The sequence below is a fragment of the Calliphora vicina genome, chromosome 4 (assembly GCF_958450345.1).
Source record: "Calliphora vicina chromosome 4, idCalVici1.1, whole genome shotgun sequence".
NCBI classification, from domain to species: Eukaryota; Metazoa; Arthropoda; class Insecta; order Diptera; family Calliphoridae; genus Calliphora; species Calliphora vicina.
This window is the reverse complement of record NC_088783.1, coordinates 2,649,020-2,670,930: the sequence shown is the minus strand read 5'-3', so window position 1 is coordinate 2,670,930 and position 21,911 is coordinate 2,649,020. Positions and strand designations below refer to the sequence as shown.

At 29.4% G+C, this 21,911-nt stretch overlaps 1 protein-coding gene across 1 annotated transcript; it reads left to right on the top strand.

Annotated features, from left to right (window-relative positions):
• The first annotated feature begins 16,456 nt into the window (after nucleotides 1-16,456).
• Nucleotides 16,457-21,708, top strand: kek6 (kekkon 6). Its single transcript, XM_065507242.1, has 2 exons — nucleotides 16,457-16,490; nucleotides 19,076-21,708. Exons 1-2 carry the CDS (start codon nucleotides 16,457-16,459, stop codon nucleotides 21,706-21,708), a joined length of 2,667 nt encoding a protein of 888 aa, XP_065363314.1.
• The last annotated feature ends 203 nt before the right edge of the window (nucleotides 21,709-21,911 follow it).

Sequence of the window (21,911 nt, the reverse complement as noted above, 5' to 3'; positions counted from 1 at the left end):
TCTCTGATTTTTAAGTAAGTAGAAAATTTCCATCAATTTCAAACGAATAAATTTATTTTACTTCAAATGCCGTAAAAACGAAATTAATCTTGTTGAAAATGAGTAGAAAGTCAAAGAGATGCTATAGAATCAATTAATAGCGTAAATATTTACATATTGAAATAGATTACCAAATACTACACAGTAACAAATACACAGACAAGTAATTAATTACTTTTTTTTATTGATTTCAGTTCATAAAAAGGAATAAATTTTTTTGTTAATCATTAATTTGAAAGGGAATTAAAGTAGGAGCTCAATTCATATTTGAATTGGCCAAAATTTAAATGATACTAGAAACCATTTTTAGGTATTATTTTTTAAATATTATGGGTACTCGTTCAAACGCTTAAGTTTCCCATTTGTGTAATTTTATACAGTAAACTCATATGCATTTCCAACAAATTTAAAATATATATAAATTCAGCAAAAGTTTTTCAAATTGCATAAATTTAAATTTCTAATGAAAGTTAAATCTTTGGAACAAATGATGGTAAACATATTTTGAAAGATTTTGTTTATGTTCTAGCTGTTGGTTAATATTTCCATACACAGTGTTTTTCAATCCAATAATTTTGTTTATTTCATATAAATAAAAGTAAATAAAAGCTTTTATTCTCATCAAATGTACAATTAATTCAAATTTGCGAGAATAAATTGTAGCGCTAACTTATCAGAGTTGTGCAAACGAATTTCTACAAATTTTTTGACAGTTCATTTGCAGGAGTGTAAACATATACAGACTACGAGGCATTTAAGCGTTTACATGAGGAGCCTTTAACAAATATATAAGGAAAATCTCAAATTTTGGAGAATCGCTGAAATCCAATTCAAATGGTTTTTATTTCTTTTGGGTTTCGAAAACAAAAATATCACTTGCACATATCGATAGACAATAGAAAAAAATGTGACTACGAAATCTTAGTTTACTAATCTTACACCTCTAAAAGTCATTTATAGATTAAATTAAACATAAATTATGGTAATAGTTTTTGGCGGAAAATTATATGTTGGTAGACAAGTGAAACCAAAACAAAAATTTTCGGTTATTTTAATAGATAGTGTGCGCGTATTTGTCATATAAATGTCGACAATAGCATGTATAAGATTGATGGCTAACCATCAGGAATATAACACGACCTTCTCAAACTTTTAAAGAATTACCGTAAATTGCGAATGCCACTCACAGATATCTTTGAATTTGGCTATCATATCGCGTAAACACAATAACAACACCTCCGAGTCGGTTGGGCGTTAAAAATTTTTAAATGCAAACATTTTTAAACATGTTTTGATGTATGCATATGACATTCATACATCGTGATAAAGTTGTCAAAATTAGTGTCAAATGAAAACTCAATTTTTAAGTACTTAAAATTTTATAAAATCAGAATATACTATTATAACCTGACAAATATCCATAAATATTTGACATTATATTGGGTGATTGACTTAAAAATGTGGGATTTTTTCATATTTTACAATATAAATTTATACAAAGTATCAGTCATTGTTAGCAATGACCTTTTACCCATCTTTCTGACATTATATGGATTCCAAGACAAAAGAACTGCTCATCTTTTGAGGCCAAGAACGAATCAAGCAGAGAGAGCAATATGTACAAATTTTAAAATCGACAAAACATTATTTTTTGAGAAACTTAAATAGTTGTATGTAATTTGAAGGAAAAGTATCATGAATAGTATATTTCGTACGATTTTTTCTAGAGAGTTCTATGAATTAGTAGGAATCATTTTAATTTAAATTGAGCAGAATCAGTATTCTTAAGAATTTTTTACTGTAAACATGTAGTTTATGAATATTCATAATATAATTTTTAAAATTGCGTTGGTGTCATATGAAAAATATTTTAAAAATACAATTTTATTAAAATTCTACAAAATTTTTAATTTTTCTCATAAACTGAAATTTGATATTGTACAAATAAGTTTAACAATTTCATATAAAATGTAGGTCTCAAAACATTATTTTGCCTAAAACTTATTGAAATTTAATAAATAATTTTTGTGTTATTGTATTCCGAATTTAATTTTATATCATTCTTTCCGGGAACAAACTTGATTTATTTTAATAAATTTAAAATTTTTAAAGAAATACTTTAATAATACTATCAGAATTACTACATCCTATATCAGAATTTTTATTACTTAATACATACAAAAAATTTCAATTTCACATGAAACCATAATGTTTGATGGTTTGGTGGAAGAGACAAGCTTGGCGCTTGAATAATTTTATTACAGAATTCATATGAAATATTTATTGTAATATGAAAAACCATAAAATTATAACGACGACAGTTTTAATTCATATTTAGTATTTGTGGCATTTATTTATTTAGAGTATTGATGATTTAAAATTAATTTAATGCTTAAAGAAAACTTTTATCAAGACTTGAAGATATTTTTCCCTGTTTCCCAGAAATAATAAATGTTCCTACTTTTATTAAAAGTTTTTAGTTTTTAATTAAATTTCTACATCTGTGTGGTGACTGTGACTGTGGGTGTGTGTGTGTGCGGGGTTTCATTTTGATTCGTCGTTGTGCCATATAATTAAAATTCAATATTTGCTTTAACTATTGTACTTTTATTGCATTGATTCTAGATCTCTGGTACTTACTCACTGTATTGATGGAGTAGAGACGTTTGCATTTTTTAAATAACTGACGTATCGAACTTCATCTTCATCATGGCATCATCGTCATCAGTATCATGGTGCATAAGATTGAGTAGTATAGTACGTACGAGCAGTAGTAAAAAATAATGTATGTAAAATTGACATTAGGAATGTAAATTCGAATAAATTGAGTTGTTCGCCTTTTTTGTTTTTGCACTTTTCTTGTTTTTACTGTCAATATTTCTTCAAATACAAGAACTCGTAATGTTTTTTTTTATATACATACATTTGCACATACACACATTTGTAATGTGTGCTTGCGTTAGATTTAAGATTTAAAAAATCAACCTTCAGCTTTTTCATCATTTAATATGGCACATGTCATGTGTTTCTGTGTTTGTTTAATGTATGAATGTATCTTTATTAGACCTGCCCTTATATTATAGGTTTGCTTCGGATGAGTTTTATTTTGTTCTTTTGTAGCAAAAATTTACTGATGAAGACAAATCGGCAGAACAATGGTATCTTTTATGATGTGTATAAAAAAATTGTTAGGCTTTTACCTTTTAAAAACAGTGGGTTATTTCCATTAATCCCGCCGCTACTATTTATATACGCAGTGGCATCTTCTTCTAGTAGTTTCATGAATTAAATAATTTATATTGTCCTACTTACAAACAATGCTAATAACTGCGTGTTATCAACATTGTTGATAAGTATAAGTTTCTACTGGTGGAAATGTTTATAAACATGATCTATGTAGCAAGCTGCCGTTACAGACCGTTAAATTTAAATTGATGGTGCAAATTCATAACAATATTTAAATAACACTTTTTTAACACTTGAAATAAATTTTATCTTCTAGAGAAAACTATCTTGCTAACAAGGTACATATACAAAAGTAATGTCGATAGCATATGTTAAGCAACAACGGCTAGTTTACTTATATTTTACCCGGAATTCAGTGTTTAAATATCTTCTACATTTCTCTGGAAAATAATATTTATTTCAAACGTTTAAAAAAAGTATTGAATTTCAATCGACTTCCTGTTCTCGATAGCAGTTATCAAATTTTTTTTTTGGTTAGTTTTAGCTACTATCGAACAAAGCAAGACCCATCCAAGACAAATATGTATATTTTTTAAGGGCAGATCTAATGTATATGCATTTATTTAAAAAAGAGAGCAAGCGATTGAGCTAAATATCAGGTATATTCTCATGTTCATACAACAACCAAAGTTGTATATGGGCAATTCCATGTTATCGTACGTGACATTTGTATGCCTATGAAGTCGAATAGATTTTACAAATATAAGAGTATCTGAAAATTAAGTTGGTCTTTATGTTCCATTCAGAGGGTGCTATATTTTTTTTTTGAAAAAATGAATACTTTAGAAACATTGTTATCCAAATTATCGAGCGAAATAAAGGTATATAGTACGTGACTTAAGATGGAAGTAATTTTGAGGTACATGTAAAAATATGCTAATCATGAGATGCGTTATTTTTCCTTTAAATTTCTTACACTAAACCACATATTTTTCCTCTGCAATCCATCATATTTAAATAAAAACAATATTTGGATAATTTTTTAATAAATAACATTAAATATTGTACGTGACATACCGTACGCGACAGATTTTTCTCTTATAGTAAAACAACATATATTCTGTAAATATATGTATGTATTCAAAACTAAAAAATAAATAATAATATATACATATATGTATTCAGTTTAAAACACCAAGATGATAATAGCATTTCATACAAATGCTAATTAGGCGCTTAGTTCTCGCCGCCACTTTAGCCTAAAACATTATAATTAAATTAAAATAATTAAATATAATTAAGATGTAGTAATAAGCTGTAAATAATTTCACATATTACAATTTTAGTGTTTTCTCATATTCAGAACATATTGAACAAAAGTTTTAAATGTTTTTTTCAGTTTTGGTTGTCATTCTCGTGGAATTGCCCATATGTATGTATGTGTGATTGTGTGGGCGTCGCGTAAATAAGTAGATTCTGAATAAGCAATGGTTTATTTTCGCAATTTTGTTTTACTTCTTTTTTTAGTTCATTACGAAATCACATTAAATTAATTGAAATGAAAATATAAACAAGTCATGCATTGAAAATGAGCAACATTTTTTTTTATTATATTTGAAATTGTATCTATTAACGATGCAAGGTCATGATGTGTCCTTTTAAACTTGAATTTGGTTTGGTTATTGACTCTTAATTAATAATAAAACCACACATTAATGGCATGCGTTTGGAAAAAGAACAGGGAAGCTTCTTTTGTAAGATATAATTAATCATTTTAAAAAAATATGTTTTTTTAACGCTGTTAGATATTTTCCATTCGAAATATTGACTATTAGTCAGTACCTATTAGTCACTTTATGCTTGAACATCTTATATGCAAAGTGTTGTGTTGGCTAAACTGTGTGCGTTATATACTCAAGTTTGTTCAATAAGGTTGTAAGTCTAGCTTTCTAATGGACAACACGCATCGTACGGTGCTTACCTATGATAATATGGGGTTAAAATTTATGATAGCTTTATTAAAAATATTTTCTTTACCATTTATAATTGCAGTAATTTTGTTAACTGTTTAATAATGGTTGTAATGCAGTTATTTTTTTCAAAGGATTTTTCAATTTTTTCTGAATTAAATAAATAATTAAGTGATATAAATGTTTGCATGTTATTTAAAACAAAACGATCAACTTATTACCACAGACAACTCCCATTTTGTTTGCAAATGTTTGCCATTATGTTCTGCTACATGAAAAGAAAATATTTAAATAGCGCAGAATGTAAAATCATTTTTAAATAATTTGATAAACCGAATACAACCAGAAATAGACCGCCTCTTGTATTAATGGCATAAAATTAACAACGAATTAAAAAGAAATTGTTAATTATTCTTTGCAGTGTGTAAATTTACTTATGTATAAATAAACATGTACCTATTTATACATACACATACACATACAGATATAAATATAAATATTTATGAATGTATGCATGCATGTGTTTATGTGTTTATGGGCTTGGCGTCATTTCTTTCTGGAGAGCTGTAGATACTATGTATAAACTTGAGACTTATTTAACGTTGGTGCTTTAATGATCTTGTGACATGGAATACCATTAGCTAATTACCACAGTGACTAAATATTAAACTAATTATACTAAACTGTTTTTCATTAAAATATTTAGGACAAACACGGCTACATTCACAAACACATACATATGTATGTACATATGAATATACATGCATACATAAATAAATTCATGTATTGTACTTAGGTATGTACATATGTATTCCTATGCGTGTAGCATATAGCATATGATACATACATACATTCATGAGTATGAGAGTAAGTATGTATAATATGTACATAGATTTAAGGATGTTTTTGTTAGTACATTATATTCTATGTATAAGTGCTCATATGTGTTTTTGTTTGTGGAAGTGTGTGTTTGTGTGTATGTGTGTAGCATTAGCATAAACATTATCGTCTTCATTATACTTATTATGTTTTGCTCACAATATTAGGTTCATTATCGTCTGGCTGTTCGTATACTTAAACTCTGTGTTTGCACTTGTAAATCTTTGTGGTAATAGGTGTAATGCTACATTAACTGTATACAAATGTACATACTTGCACATCCATACACACATAAATAGTTGCATATATCTAGCTATTAATATACACAGATTCACACATTCAAAAATCGTATGTAAAGTATGTATGAGAGTAGCTACGAAGGCTAAACGAAAAGTTCTTGTAAATAAGTTCGGACTTGCCCATACGATATGTATATTTATAGATTATTTTTGCTTTTAAACTGTATTAGTATTGTATGGATCTAATCTTGTACTTTGGTATGTAAAATCTAAAACTAATAAAATTTAATACTAATCAATAGCAAAAAATCACGTTGGATCGTAGCTGATAGAATGAAATTATGAACAGTTTTTAAGATATCATAGCATACGGGCAATTCCACGAGAATGACAACCAAGACTGAAAACTTAAAAACCCTTGAAACCTTTTTTCAAGATGATTTGAAAAGGAGAAAACTCTAAAATGTTACTATGTGAGAGTATTTAGAATTATTACAAATAAATTAGAATAAAATTAACTTAAGCCTAATTAAAAATTTATTTTCAAATTATATATATATATATAAAGTTCGAATAATTACTAAAAAATCTATGGGCAAAAATAATGGCTTAAACTGACTATATTTATTTAATTGAAGAATGAAATGAATTTGACTCTGATTGTTTTTTTTTTGCTATTCTGAAATTGTTTATTTAAACCGAATATACATATATGTACATATTTTCTATTTATTTGTTTAGTTTTGCATACATACATATATTTACAGAGTATATATTGTTTTACTATAAGAGAAAAATCTATCACGCACGGTATGTCACATACGATATTAAATTTTATTTATTATAAAATAATCCAAAGATTTCTTTATTTAACCCATTTTTTGCCGACCGGTGATTATAATTACCATCACTTTTACTATTCATAACTGATAAATAAAAAGTTTTTTATTCAATATAATTTAGATTATCAATTATTTAGATTATTCTTATTTCATTATTATATACTCATTTTAGTTCCTTTAGCAACATAAACTATTTATGTTGGGGCTTTTAGAAATTAGCAAATAAAGGTCACCAAAATACAAGGAAATAAAGTAACCAAAATCCTATAAAATCTAACAACTATGTTCATATTTATAAAATTAAATGTTTACTTTTCTCATTTGAGCCCTATTAACTACAATTAATGTACATATATAATCTAAAATTGAATGATTAATATTGTGGTGATTATAATTACCATTGGCGAAAACGTATGCTTTTTAGTGTGGTTTATGAACATGCGTTTACATATATTTTTGTCACCAAAAGCAGAATCAACTTATGTACGTTATTGCAATGATATCGGTTTATTTGAACAGATCATGGATAGTAGCCTTGTTTTTTGATGAAGAAATTTTGGAACTTATACTGATGAATACGAATGAGTAAGAAAAACAAAATAACGATTTGGACAGTTCAATAGTTGCGACGTTTCATTGAATTTTTGATATTTAAAACTATTGGAGTTAGTAGCTAAATCTAGGTGTTCCAATAGTGCCAAATAGCCTTGAAAATTTTTGAATTTCGTTGGATGAAAATTTTCTGCATATCAGTACTAATAATAGGTTAGACTAAAATGACTGCTTTGCCAAAATAAGACCAATTAGACCAAAGAAAAAACAAACAAACAAACGTGATACAATACGGCATTCACACTCCATTTATGTGTAAGAAGTTCGAAATATTTTGTATACATATTCCGCCGATGGTGATTATAATTACCACCCATTTTCTAAAAAAACTGGAATAACCACTGACTTCAAAGTTTGGAATTTTCTTAATTAGCATAAAAATAGGTCCAATATAAAATTTTAGGAAAATCGGTCAGCGGGAACTTGATGCGGCGAAAAATGGGTTAAATATGATGGATCGTAAGGGAAAAATATTTGGTTTAGTGTAAGAAATTAAAAGAAAACATAACGCTTCTCACGATTCGCAAATTTTGGCATATTTATACAAAATTATTTCCGTTTTATGTCACGTATGATATTTTGGACAACAATGCTTCGAAAGTACTTAATATTTTTTTAAAATATAGTATCCTCTGAATGGAACATAAAGAACAAATTATTTTTCAGATACTCTTATTATTGCAAAATCCAATTCATAAGGGTACAAATGTCAGCTACTCATTAGCTATGTTCTTTTGCAATTATATAGACTATGAAAAACAAGAGAACATTGAAAAATTTACTAATGATCATTAGGGCATTAACATTTTTATATTTTTTGCAAATATCAAAATGGCTCTTATATTGTCGAATAGAAAGTTGTCAAAAAAGTTCACCCACAAAATGCGGTAAAGTTTGGAGATAGATTTTTTATTTTTTTTATCCAAAAATATATCCTATCTCGAATCTATATTTAAAATTTTCGTTAAAGGGAAAGAATCCGCTGTTTTACTATAAAAAAGTAATACAAATTTGAAAAATTGTGACTTTAAAAAATCGTTATCGTAAGTAACATAAAATTTGCCATCACGTGATGCTAGGGCCAAAATTTCGTTATGGACCTAATTTTCATGTTTCTGTTATGTTTTTCGGAATGTCTGTATTTAAAATAACTAGAGATAACAATGTTTCATTAATTTCGGTTTTACATAGGTATATATTTACGACATCAGTTATTGAAAGATACCTTAATTTTACAGATGAGCTGAATGTTGAAATTTCCTTATATTAAAATATATTTTGAAAACATAAATATTTAGGATTCTTTTAAAACCAATAGAATCTTTGTTATTATTTTGTTTGAAGATTTTCAACAAAAAATTTTAAAATTTTTAAAAGTTGTTTATTTACTAGTTTAGCTTGAATACAATTTTCCAGCTAAAAATATCAAAAGAAAAATTTAGTACCTCTTGGAAATTTTAATAGTTTTACTGTTTTATTATTTATTTACTATTTTTCACGATAAATATAACAAAAATATTTTCTCTTGAATTTTTTTCTAGTTTTAATATTTTTGTGTTTTCATATAATATGAACAAAGCTATAATATTAAATTTGCTCTCCTGTATAGTTTAGAAGAAATGGATCATTGGAAATAGTCTTACTTACAAATACCAAGAATTGTAGAATTTTATTATTTGGTGCTGGTCAAAATATTTTTTTCTGAAAATACTTGGTTTGAAAGAACTTTTCAACCTTCATTCGAATTTATTCCCATATTTACTCCCTTTTGTAATATATAAGTGATGTCAGTGTGGTATGTGGCCACAACGAACAAAAACGGATTTTCTCAAACAACTCCACCCACATTTGTACTATTAAATTTTGCTATCTTTGATGCTATTGAGCTGTCACACTTAATAAATGGATTTTCCCATGAGAACCGAACACAAAGTACTGCGTTTCTTGTACTGGTTATTCATGTGGCTGCTGCTGCTTCTACCATTTCTGTTTATGCGAGCATCTGAATAGCCAAGCACCATTTACTCTTTATTCAAAAATGAAAAAAGTTACGCCAAAAAAAAAAAAAATAATTGAGTAGAAGAGGAAAAACATAATGTTTGCATTAGAGCACATTAGGTTTTGGCCAGCTTACATGGTCGTTAATCGATTTATATATTGATACGTGTTTAACACAACAAATCCATGTTAAAAGTTAAGTGTAGGTGAACAAAATGCTATGTATCCTTCTATCTGTTGTTATCTATTCCTAAAGCACTTAAATCAAATTTCATTACACAATGATAAACTTAATAAAAATGATGGTTGCAGATTTTGTTTTTTAAAGTTTATTATTAGAGTTCAATGAGCCTCGATGAATTTAATAGAGTTTTTAATGTTTAAATTGAAATTTGCTTAAAAATAATAATACATATCGTGGATGCGATAACAAAAATTTGTACATATATGTTTTTTAATCACATTTCTGGTTTGGAAGCTTAAAAACAGTTTATTATTTATATGAAACATAAATTAAATTCTTTGATAACTACGAAAGCACTGGAAGCTTATTTGAGAATTCTGTTGCAGTTAAGTATATGGACGATCAGTAAGACTCTCAGATGGAGGAATATAAATATTCTATATGAGAAAAGTTATTGACTAGTTTGTATTTCTTATTGATACAAATTTATAAGCTCCTGTCTATATTTGACAAATATTTATCATAACAATTAATGACGTTTGTTGTCAAGACAAAGTTGTCTGAGCAAAAGCACTAACAATTTTGTCATAACGAATCAAGAATACTAATAAATGGAGACTATACCTAATAATTTTTTATCTTGACAACCATTTGGAAGTTTATCATGATAAAAAATTATCAGGTATAGACAGGGGGTAATGAAAATTGTTACAATTTATTTAGCTTTGGCTGAAGAATAAGTTTAATATATAAACAAAAACTGTTTTAACTCATTTTTTGCTGTCACATCAAAACATTCCACAACAAAATCAAATAATCATAGAAATGCAGTTTTTGCACTATTCCATCGAGTACTGTACATGAAATATTAATTTAAAATTTAATTTAATCCACATCTACATAAATATGTATGTACATATGTATGTTTGAATGTGTCCATATATTTATGTATTTCCATCATGGCTGACACTACGACGTATGAGCGTTATTTGTATTGTATGGAATTATTTATTTATTTATTGTTTATATTGTTAATCATACGTACTGTTGATGTTGATACATTTAATTGTATGTTTGTCTTCGTCCTTATAATAATATTTTATTAATGCACACACAAAGTGTATAATAATCGTTCAGTTAAGTTAAAACTCAACTTATTAACAACAATATGAAAATTAATTATTATCAGGATAAAATGTGATATTAACAAAAGCAATTTTGCATAATGAAAAATAAAGGAAAACAAAGTGAAAATAAATGAAAATGAAATTGTTTTAAAACCCACATAATTGTTTTTCATGCAAACTAATTGTTTGATAATAATTATTTAATATGTTTTTTTTTTCATATAAAAAAACAAACTCCTTCCTGCCTCTCCCAACATTTATTCATGTTGTATGGTATTTGGAGCAAAAACTGAATTTAAAATACTCTTTAAGAAATGTCTGTCAGTGAATTGCTTTTATCTAAACATTTATCTAGATTCTGTTTAAGTGTTACAACTTGATTTATATAGAAGTATATGGAGAGTGTTTTATGCTATATATATATAGTTTTAGATTTACGTCACTCATTAAGATTAACTTTTTGATGAGAGTAGAAGGAAATAGTTTGTCAGGTATTTTATTTGTATTCGTGTTTATAAAAACAAAAGGACTATAAGGCAGATGCTTTCGAATAGAAAACTAAGTTTCTTTAGAACTTAATACCTTCATTTCAAGTGCTTACACAAGATTATTTTCACACACTGTAATGTATCTCCAGGCAAATTAGTCAGTATCTGACGAACAATGCATTACATAGAAACACGCTCTCTCACTCTCTTATACTATATTCACTGACAAAAGCACACATTCTTACACACTTACACATACATGGGCAAAGTTAGGTAAAGATATTTTCTTAAAACAGTTACAGATACGATAGAATTACATTGAAGCCTACTAATAGAAAAAGTTATATTTCTTTTGTCTCCTTGGCAAAGGAACTGACAACAAAAAACAACAACAAGTGTGAAAGTGAACAAGTAAACTATGAAAAAAACAACTACAAAAATGAAGACAATGTTCATTTACTTTTACTTCTCAAAACAAGAAAAACAATTAGATAAATATTGAAGAAAATCAGGACACTACAAAAATAAGCTTATACAGGGTGTTAAGAAATTACCTTTGTATATCGAATACTCTACAAATATTTCTTTACTAGATTAAAAAGTCCACAAGTAACCTGTACACAAGTAAAATAAAAAAACTCCTAATAAATTCAAACCCTATTGTTTATTTATGTGGCACCCTGCAACCAAAAATGTTTGCAATAATAAAGTGCGAATAATACGAGCAGAAACTACAAACAAAAGAAACGAAAACTTTTAATAGAGAATGTTCTTTTCGACAAGGAAGTTTGTTTGGTTCGTTGGCTGGCTGGATGAGGGAACGTCAGTATTATGTATTAGAAATTAAACAGTTTTCAAGTTTTATTAGAAATTTTTATAATAACTGCTTACTAATTAATTAAACATCAAATGAAACATAATTAATTAGTATTTGTTGCAAACACTGTTATTGGACAAATTATCTAAAAAGTTTATGTTTTTAGTTATCAAGTGGAATTTTCTATATTGAAGAAATAAAAAACATTATTTCTTTCTTCGATTTCTACAATAATATTTTCTATAGAATAATTGTATTGTAGTATTTTCAATGAATAAACTTGACCTCTTCGTATGTATTGTTACATTTTTTTGCATTTTAATTAAATGAAACTTGTATTATTGTGACCATGATTTAATGATAATTTTTTTTTATTGTTATTTTGAATTACAATAAAAATTCATGCCAATTAAAATAGAATAAAATAATTCAAAAAAAACTATAATTACATATTTTAATTATATCATCCTTTAAATAACCAAATTAATTAAGATAAAATGTTTATACAAAATTAATATAAATTAAGTCAACAGTTTATTTTAATTTTATTTGCCCGGCTATGAAATCCATTTGTTTTTATAAAAATTTTCCACTTTTTTTTTAATTGTTAAAAATGGTTTTTTCTATTTTATTTACAACAATGTTTATATAATTTGAAAAAAAAAGAATTCCATTTCAATAAAAAATGAAATAAAAAAGGAAACCTGTTTTTTCATATCCGATTTTGGTTACAAAATATTTTGTGTATGTGTATATGTTTATGTGAGTGTGTGTGGCATATTTTAAATACAAAGTTTTACTGAGAGGATTTATGTGAGTGTGTTGTATGTATGCGAGTGTTTATGTATTTAAATTAAAGAGGATTTGAAACGAAATATAAACAAATACTTATGAAAGAGTTTTGTTATGAAAAAAAATGCACTAAAACGAATTGTGTGCTAAAATTAACGACATTTGCATTTAAAATGCAAAAATAAAACTTTTATTTATTTAAAACAAATACTAATGAATAAATTATTAAAACAAACGAGTGTTAAAAACCCATTGTCCAAAACAATTTAAATATTATGATTGTCAAAGCTGACAAATGATTTTGAAAACATAAAATAATGAAATAAAAAGTATAAATTCAAAATAGATAAGTGCTTATGCTGTTACAATTCTCCCAATTTTATGTTAGAAATCTTCTTAAATTTGGTAACATTTGTTTTCATTACTTTAATTTTTGAAATAAAACAAATATTGTTAAAGTGCACGGTAGATATTTGATTTGATTGATAAACAAAGATAATTCGGGTAAATCACACATTCCGAACCCCGAATGCAACAGCTTTGACGATTAACAAAGCCATCACGATGAGAGTGCTCCATCATATTTTGTTTAATATTTTCCAACTATGGAAACTCGGTTTTCTCTGGAGTAATGGCGCAGTTTTAGTTACTTTAAACTGTCAGCTTTAGTTAATTGCGAATAAAGTACAATAAAATTGCTTAACTACCTAGTTTAGCGAGTACTTTGCGTGAAAATTTAACAAGTGTTTTGTTATTGTAACAATTTTTAAATTTTCACTCAAAGTACTCGCATTGGACATAGAAACTGGTAGTAAATTTTAAACTGTGCTTGTCGGAATAATGGATCACTAGGTCTAGAACGTATTAAGGTCAGAGGTACAATTTTAAGATGCGAACGGATATCATTTGGGATAAGAATTTTAATAAAAATAAATATTTTGTTTGCAATGGATACTATGATATTTAGAAGTGTCATAATGTCAATAACAATTCAACATATAAGCTACCATTTCTGTTGTAAATCCAAACCAATGTTAGTGAAATGTTGTTTCCAACCATTCCAAAATTCAAGCAACATTGTTTTTAAGGAATTGCTTATTTGGTAGCTTATATTTAATTGGATTCTCTCTAACTTACTTAGACAAGTAGGTCTACAAGTTTAAGGGTAATATGCGAATAAAATTGTAATTTCTTCTGACGCAATTTCTAAATGTATCAAACGTTAGTGCATGTTACTTATTTAACCCACTAAATATATTTCACAAAACTTCTAGTAGAACTGGTTCCATATGGCATTGAGAAATTTATTATCCATTTAATATAGAATATGTATTATTATTATTATTTATGTATTTGAAATTTAAAATAAGAAAACGATAAACATTTGTACACACATGAGTACATGAGCTTTAAGTAAAACTAATCCTTTACAGTTTCCAATGAATTCTTAATGGAATATAATATTTTTGTTTTCTTTTCTATTCTATTGCAGCAATTCAACATTGACAAATAACAAAAGGATCAACTGAGTGCGTAACAGTTGAGGGCAAGAGACCAACAGCCATTGCACATATATTGAAGTAAATAGATACATTTATACGATTTGTGTTTATCCCACATCTGGATGGATAGAAAATAGAAATTGTGGAAGAAAACTAAGACGAAAACAAAATACAGTAAACAGTAAATTTATTGCAGTTTATTATAAGAAAGCAATCGTATGGAATAAATTTGCTCCATGCAAGTGGTTGGTCTCCACCTAACTACATACCTTCATACATCGAATGGACAAATGTTAAGCAATGACTGTTTTTTTATCTGGACGGAGCGTCGAAGAAGGGCAAATGCAATTTGTAAACAATCAATAAACTCGAGCAATGCTTTTAAGTGCTTGCAACATGTGCAAAAAGGTGTCATAGCGTGAAACATTACAATTCATAAGAATCTATTCGAATGCGATGAACAACAAATGCAGCAAAAACAACAATAAGTGAACGTTTCAAGAGGAAAAAAAATCCTACAAATAAAACAATAGAAAAGTGTAAAACTGCAAATATTACTACTAACAAGCACACATACTGCTACATAGAGAAAACGAAATAAACGTTTGTCATCAGTAACGCACCCAGTAATGTTCCAATTGTTCTCGTACTTTACAAACAGTCAAACACAAGGAAAAAAAAAGAAAACTTAGCACTTATATTGTCACACGCACACACACACACACACAGAGAGACTCAAATTATAGTTGTTGTAAACAAACAATATTTTGTTGCATTCAACAACACTGTGATATTCCTATTGTGCACAAAAATGCTGAAAACAATTTAACAACATCAACATTACGAGTAACTGCAACAGCAACTGCAGTGGCATCAGCATCAACAATTGCTATTGAAATTGTTCGTCTGAATAGAGCATGTGTGTGTGTGAATGAATGAATGAGAGAATGGGAGTGTGTAATGTTTATATTGAGTGTTGTAATATCAGTTTGTGCATCAAAATAAAATGTTAAATGTGCCACATGTGACATTCATATAAACACACATAGACGATTTAACGACAACCCGAACTACGGCCAAAACTAAAAAATATTTATACACAAGAAAAGAAAAGAAACAAAAAAACAGCATACAATAAAAACTAAAAACGTTGCAAAGTAACGACTATACATCTTCTTAACCCCACCCTGGGTAGCTACAACCGTATGTTGCGCTACTAACGGAAGCATTTGTGCTCTTCAATTTATATTTTCAAGAATATATTTTATTTGTTTTTCGTTCAATACGCCACCTCGACGCTTTTAAATAAACCTCAGTCACTTTTTCTTTTAGTTTTTCACACAAATTGTGATTTTTTGCTTTTGGTTGCAAGCAAGCAAGCAAACAAACAAACAAATTTTATAATCACCATCTATTGGACCAACAGCTGCTACATTTGTAGGTGCTATTATTAACGACCCAACGGCACAATTCCCTCTTGCAGCAAAATTTATTCCACTTTTTTTTGCTTGATTTTACTTCTACCATCAAACAAACAAATCAGAAAAAAACCAAACGAAATCTCTGGCAGTGTTGCAATGTTGTTGGTTTTTTATTTGTTTTGTGACTGAATTTGTTGCGCCTCCCATATTTGGCATCAGTACCTGAACTACTACAACAAGAATAACAACTGCAACATTTCGTGCTACTGCTGCCACCATCTGGTAGCTTAATCTGCAAATGCTTTAAAGTATAAATATTTTCGCTTGAATGGTATCAGGATTCATACGAATGTTATCAGTATGAGAGTAAATTCTGTTGCAATTGGCTTGTCAGGTAAGTTTTAGATAGTACCATTTTTTTTCTTTGTTTTTACTTACATAAATATTTATCTTTTACATTCGACATATTTATGCACACTTCACCATTTTCGAAAATCGTGCAAATTCTTTCAATGTATTGCAAATAATTACGAGTCCATTGTTTTAAAAGCGTAAAATAATGAAACACGTACAAATGTATACACTAGGATGGCACCAGTTGTGTGAAATAAAAGTGTAGTTGATTTTGAGTTTCCAGTACTATTTAAGAAAGTTGAGTTAAAGGATGAATGTATCCTTTTTAAAACTTCTTCGTTTACTAATTTTTTTTGAAAATTGGAACCTATTTTTAACACATGGTAAAGACTATATACGTTTGAAACTACACGCTTATATAGTCATACTACAATTTCAGTTTTTCATACAGTAAACCTGTGAATTTTGATTTTCTTCCTTTTTTAATACTGCCATATGCATTCCAAATGGAAGAGGATTATCTTGACATCTCTACAGAAACCTTTGTTTTAATTTATACAAATTAAGAACTGTCAAAAATGTCCTTAAAAACGTTCATCCTTTAATATCCTTGAAAGTTAACATTCCATTGGTCTAAAAAAGGCATATGTTAGAATGTGCAAATTCAAACACTTGATTTTAAATTTTTTTATAAAAAACAAATAAGAAGAGCTAAAAGAAATAAATGTGAGAATGATGTACTCCATTACGATATATTTAGTTTTAGTGTTTTTTTTTAAAATAATTTATTGAAAAATCTCAAGGATTTTACAGGATTCAATGTTTTAAGAACATTTATTTCACTATTTGTTTCTAAAATATTACTGATATTGCAAAACCCTTCTCTTTAATTTGATACCCAAAATGGCAGTAAAAATTTAATAGCAGAAAATTTGAAATCAACAAATCACTATGTTAGAGTCAACAGAGACATATACTGTTATAAGCCAATAGATTCGCATTGACGTGCTCTTTCAGAATCTATGGTGATATTAAAAAAATGATCTTAACTCCACAGTTAACAGTTATTTTTTAACGTAAAAATAAAAGTTCGTGTGAAACTCTTAAAAAAAGAGTTTTAAATATCCGTCATAAAAGAAACTCATTTGAGGACTTTTATTTTTTCCGTCATAAAATAAAAGTCATTTGAGGAGTTTTATTTTTCACGTCAAAAATAAAACTCCAATTTTTGGTCTTCTAACTTTTTTGGCTGGCCTGGGCGATTTTTGTTTCATCTGTCAAAATCTCCACTTCTGAACTGCACAAACCATTCCTAGCACGTCGAAACCGTTGGAAAACATTCACCATAAGATTCGGTGAGCAATCGGAGTGGTTCAGCGGCACTTGTTTTACATTTAAAAAAGTACATCAAAACTTCTCGCATATGACGCTTGTTGGCACAAAATTCGAAATTTTCAAAGTAAAAACAAACTTGGTTGTTTACAATATAACTAAAGGCGAATAAATTACCCTTCAAAATGACATATAAGTTATTAAAGACAAAAACATCGTGCAAAAGAAATGCCATCTGTTGTGAATCCTGCATTTAAGTTATACACCCAGCACTTGAAAAATATTTCCTCTTAAAATGCTTGCTAGATTTTACTATTTTCTGTTTTCGAAAACGGAATTTTTAAAATACAAGTAAAACTGTAAAACTAGTAAAAAAAATTGTATAAACGGACACACTTAAAATTTTAAATACATTTTTCTGTAATTTAATTTTTATAATGTTTCGAAAAAATGGGAAAAAGCTTTTCGGCTGAATCACATTTGGTGACACATGAATTGTAGGTATAAAAAGTTAGAAAAATGTCGATAAATAATAACAAAGTATTCATTTCGAACAAATATTTAAAAAGCACTAAAAAGCGTGGATAGTATTGCTACTTAAATTTAGGTTGAGAATATTTTAAGTTCAGCTTAATTTACAACAAATAACCTGTTAAGGGGGCAAACCAGAATTCTGAATGTGTTATCATTGGTTCGTTGTAGTTAAAATTAATATTAATTTTTCTAATTTTAATTTTAGAAATTCAGGAACAACAATATATTTTTAGTATGAAACGAAAAATAACAAGAACTGAAACGCTTGCAAAAATAACCAATGTCTACTGTCATAAAACCTTAACTGTAAGAATGTATTTGTAAACATTTTGTTTACATGTGTTGGTGTTCAAACCACTTTCACTACACTCCTCAACGACAATTAAAAATAATAAAAAATTTATGAGTTTTTGGAAGAGTGTGTTAGAATTGCAATTTTATTCCTCTACCTCTTTCAAGTGTGTTTAATTCACATTCTACTTGTATGTGAGAAGAGAGAGATATTTTTGTTATATGAAATTTTTAAAAAAAAACTTTGAAGAATTTGAATTTCACAGAGTTGAAAATTTGTAGCTAAATTTAAATGAAAATACCGAAAGAAATAAAATCATATAGATACTTTGTTTTCCTATGTAAGTAAAATTCCAAGAGGATTCGAATGAATATTTTGCATTTTTACAACACACACAGTGAATAATTATTACTTTGTAATTGAATGAGTTTTTAAAAAAATTTTATTTGTTGTATATTTCGTTACAGTTGCTTTTACGCTTAATATTACCTTGATGCTGCACTTGGTAGCGTGCGATGATTGGTCGCTGTCATGTGCCTCAAATTGTACCTGCAAATGGACGAATGGAAAGAAATCGGCCATCTGTAGTTCATTACAATTGACTGCCATCCCAACAACGTTGAGCACTGAACTGCAAGTGTTGGTGTTGAACGATAATCACATACCCTATTTGAATCGGGAAGAATTTGCCAATCTAGAGCTCTTGAATTTACAAAGAATATATTTGAAAAAGTCTGAGGTACAGTATGTGCACAAGGAGGCATTTAAGGATCTAAAGATTTTGGTTGAAATCGATTTATCCGACAATAGAATAGAAATGCTAGACAAGGATACATTTATGGGAAATGATCGTTTAAGAATATTATATCTAAATGGAAATCCTCTTAAAAAATTGGTGGCATATCAATTTCCGGTATTGCCACACTTGAGAACACTTGACTTGCATGATTGCCTGCTGTCATATATAGATCCCATGGCATTGGCAAATCTTAATATGCTAGAGTTTTTATATTTAAAAAATAATTTACTGGAAAGTCTAAGTGAATACGTATTTCAGCATATGACCAGCTTAAAGACATTGGTCTTGGACGAGAATCCCTGGCAGTGTAATTGCAAATTGAGAAAATTTCGCACCTGGTATGTCAATAGCAAGTTGTATAGCGAAAGTCTGCTATGTAAGGGACCACCACAGCATAAAGACAAAACCTGGGATAATGTCGAGGAAGATCAGTTTGGCTGTTCACCCAAAGTAGAGATATTCAATAATGAAGATGTCCAGAACATTGAGATTGGTAGCAATGTCACGTTTAGCTGCTTGATATACGGGGACCCTTTACCGGAAATTTATTGGGAACTGAATGGGAAAATCTTGGACAGCGATAATGTCATGTTTGAAGCTGAAGCTATTGCTTCTGATAAACTGTGGAGTAACCTGACTGTGTTTAATATGACCAGTTTAGATGCTGGCACATATGTTTGTTCCGGCACGAATGTGGTGGGAGTGGGCTCTCAAAATATAAGTATTTATCTTACGGAAATTGTACAACATGTTCTCGTCAAGACGCCGGAAACATTCTGGTATTTCGGTTTAATAATGGGTACTTTTGGTACTGTGTTTTTGCTGATTCTCATTTCATTTGTGGCATGCCTATGCAAACGAACAACCCGCCAAAGACGACATCCCAGTAAAACCGGCGTCAAGCCCAGTGTTAGTTTCAACGACCAAGAGAAAAAGTTACTAGATTTAAGCATCACAACCACGACTAACGATAGAGTAGACAGTTGTCTAGACAACAACCACAGCACTGCCACGGCTATGAGCAAAGCAGAGTCAGTAATGGGTTTTGAGCCAATTGAAATTCATTCGTCGGATAATCATAGATCCAGTGTTCATGGTCATCATGCCCTTATGATGGGAGCCCATCATCAGTTGTCGCATCAACAGCAAATGCAACATAATCATTCCCATATGCCACCCACTAGTAATGCTGGATCCCATGTGTCCAACCATCCACAACAATTAATGGCTGTAAGTGATGGATCCTGTAGTGTAGTCGGTATCCCCACTTCTATGGCATCTGCAGTAACATCAGACGGACACAACAATCATATATCAGAAGAATTTCCTCTGAATGTTGGAGTATTTCCACCGCCACCAGAGTTCTGTTCGAATATTGTGACGAACCCAACATACGGCAATATCTTCATTAGTGTGTCGGTAACTCAAGACATGCTTGATGGAGCTGATATCAGCATGTATCCGGACTTATTGAACATACCCCAAAGACTACAGGACAATGGCATGTCATCAGTAGTTGTTACCCAGACTACAAGCAACACGAAGCAAATGAATTCTCATGGATCTGATGCGATGTCGCCACCACCACCATCACTGCAGCAGCATCAACAGCAGCAGCAACAACAATTACCTTCGTCTTCAATAGTAGGCAACCACTCTTCCGTTAATGTTAATTCATTTGCCACACTGCCGCGCAATAACCAGAGAAGAGGAATCCTCAAGAAGGATTCGTCTTTGCAGCATCAGCACCAACAGCAGCTACCACAAACCAATCTCTACACTCATGATGAAATCGTCTCCTACCACAACCTGGATACAACATACAGTCAAGGCTATCAAGAGCACCAAACCGATCTAATTGGCCTTCCACCACCGCCACCTCCACCATCAGTGAAATGCCATCATGGCCAACATTCAACAAATGCTACCTCCAAGCCTTGCTCAGGTTGCATGTCAACAGCTTTACAGCCACCATCCGCCTGCACCAGCCCGCCCAAAGATGTCACACCCCTAAGACCCCTCTACAAAACGGCAAATGGTTCGGCGTGCTTAAAATACGACAATATGGGTAGACGAATAACGGCCAGTGGCAACTCGACTCTCTCCTTGCCCGACGAAGAACGCCTAGAAAGTGAAACACTGTTCAACGATGGTAATCCGCTGACAAAGACTCCCGCCTCCAAAGTAGCCACTAAACTACAAGACTGCCAATCGTCATCCCCAACGCCGACGTCAGCGGTATCACAAAATAAGGCTGGATCGAAGAATATGGAAACAGGCGGTGAATTTGTTTCACTCTAGTATTACGGGACCCAAGTGTAAATAGTGAGAAAGAGAGCTTTGCAAGTTAGTAACATTAGACATATGGACATTAATTAGTTTTTATTTACCTAGATTCACTAACTATAGTTAACACTCCATTCAAATTCATATAAATAAAAACATACACACTCACTCACTCACTCACATAATTAAAATAATTACAAACTACATACCTACTTCTT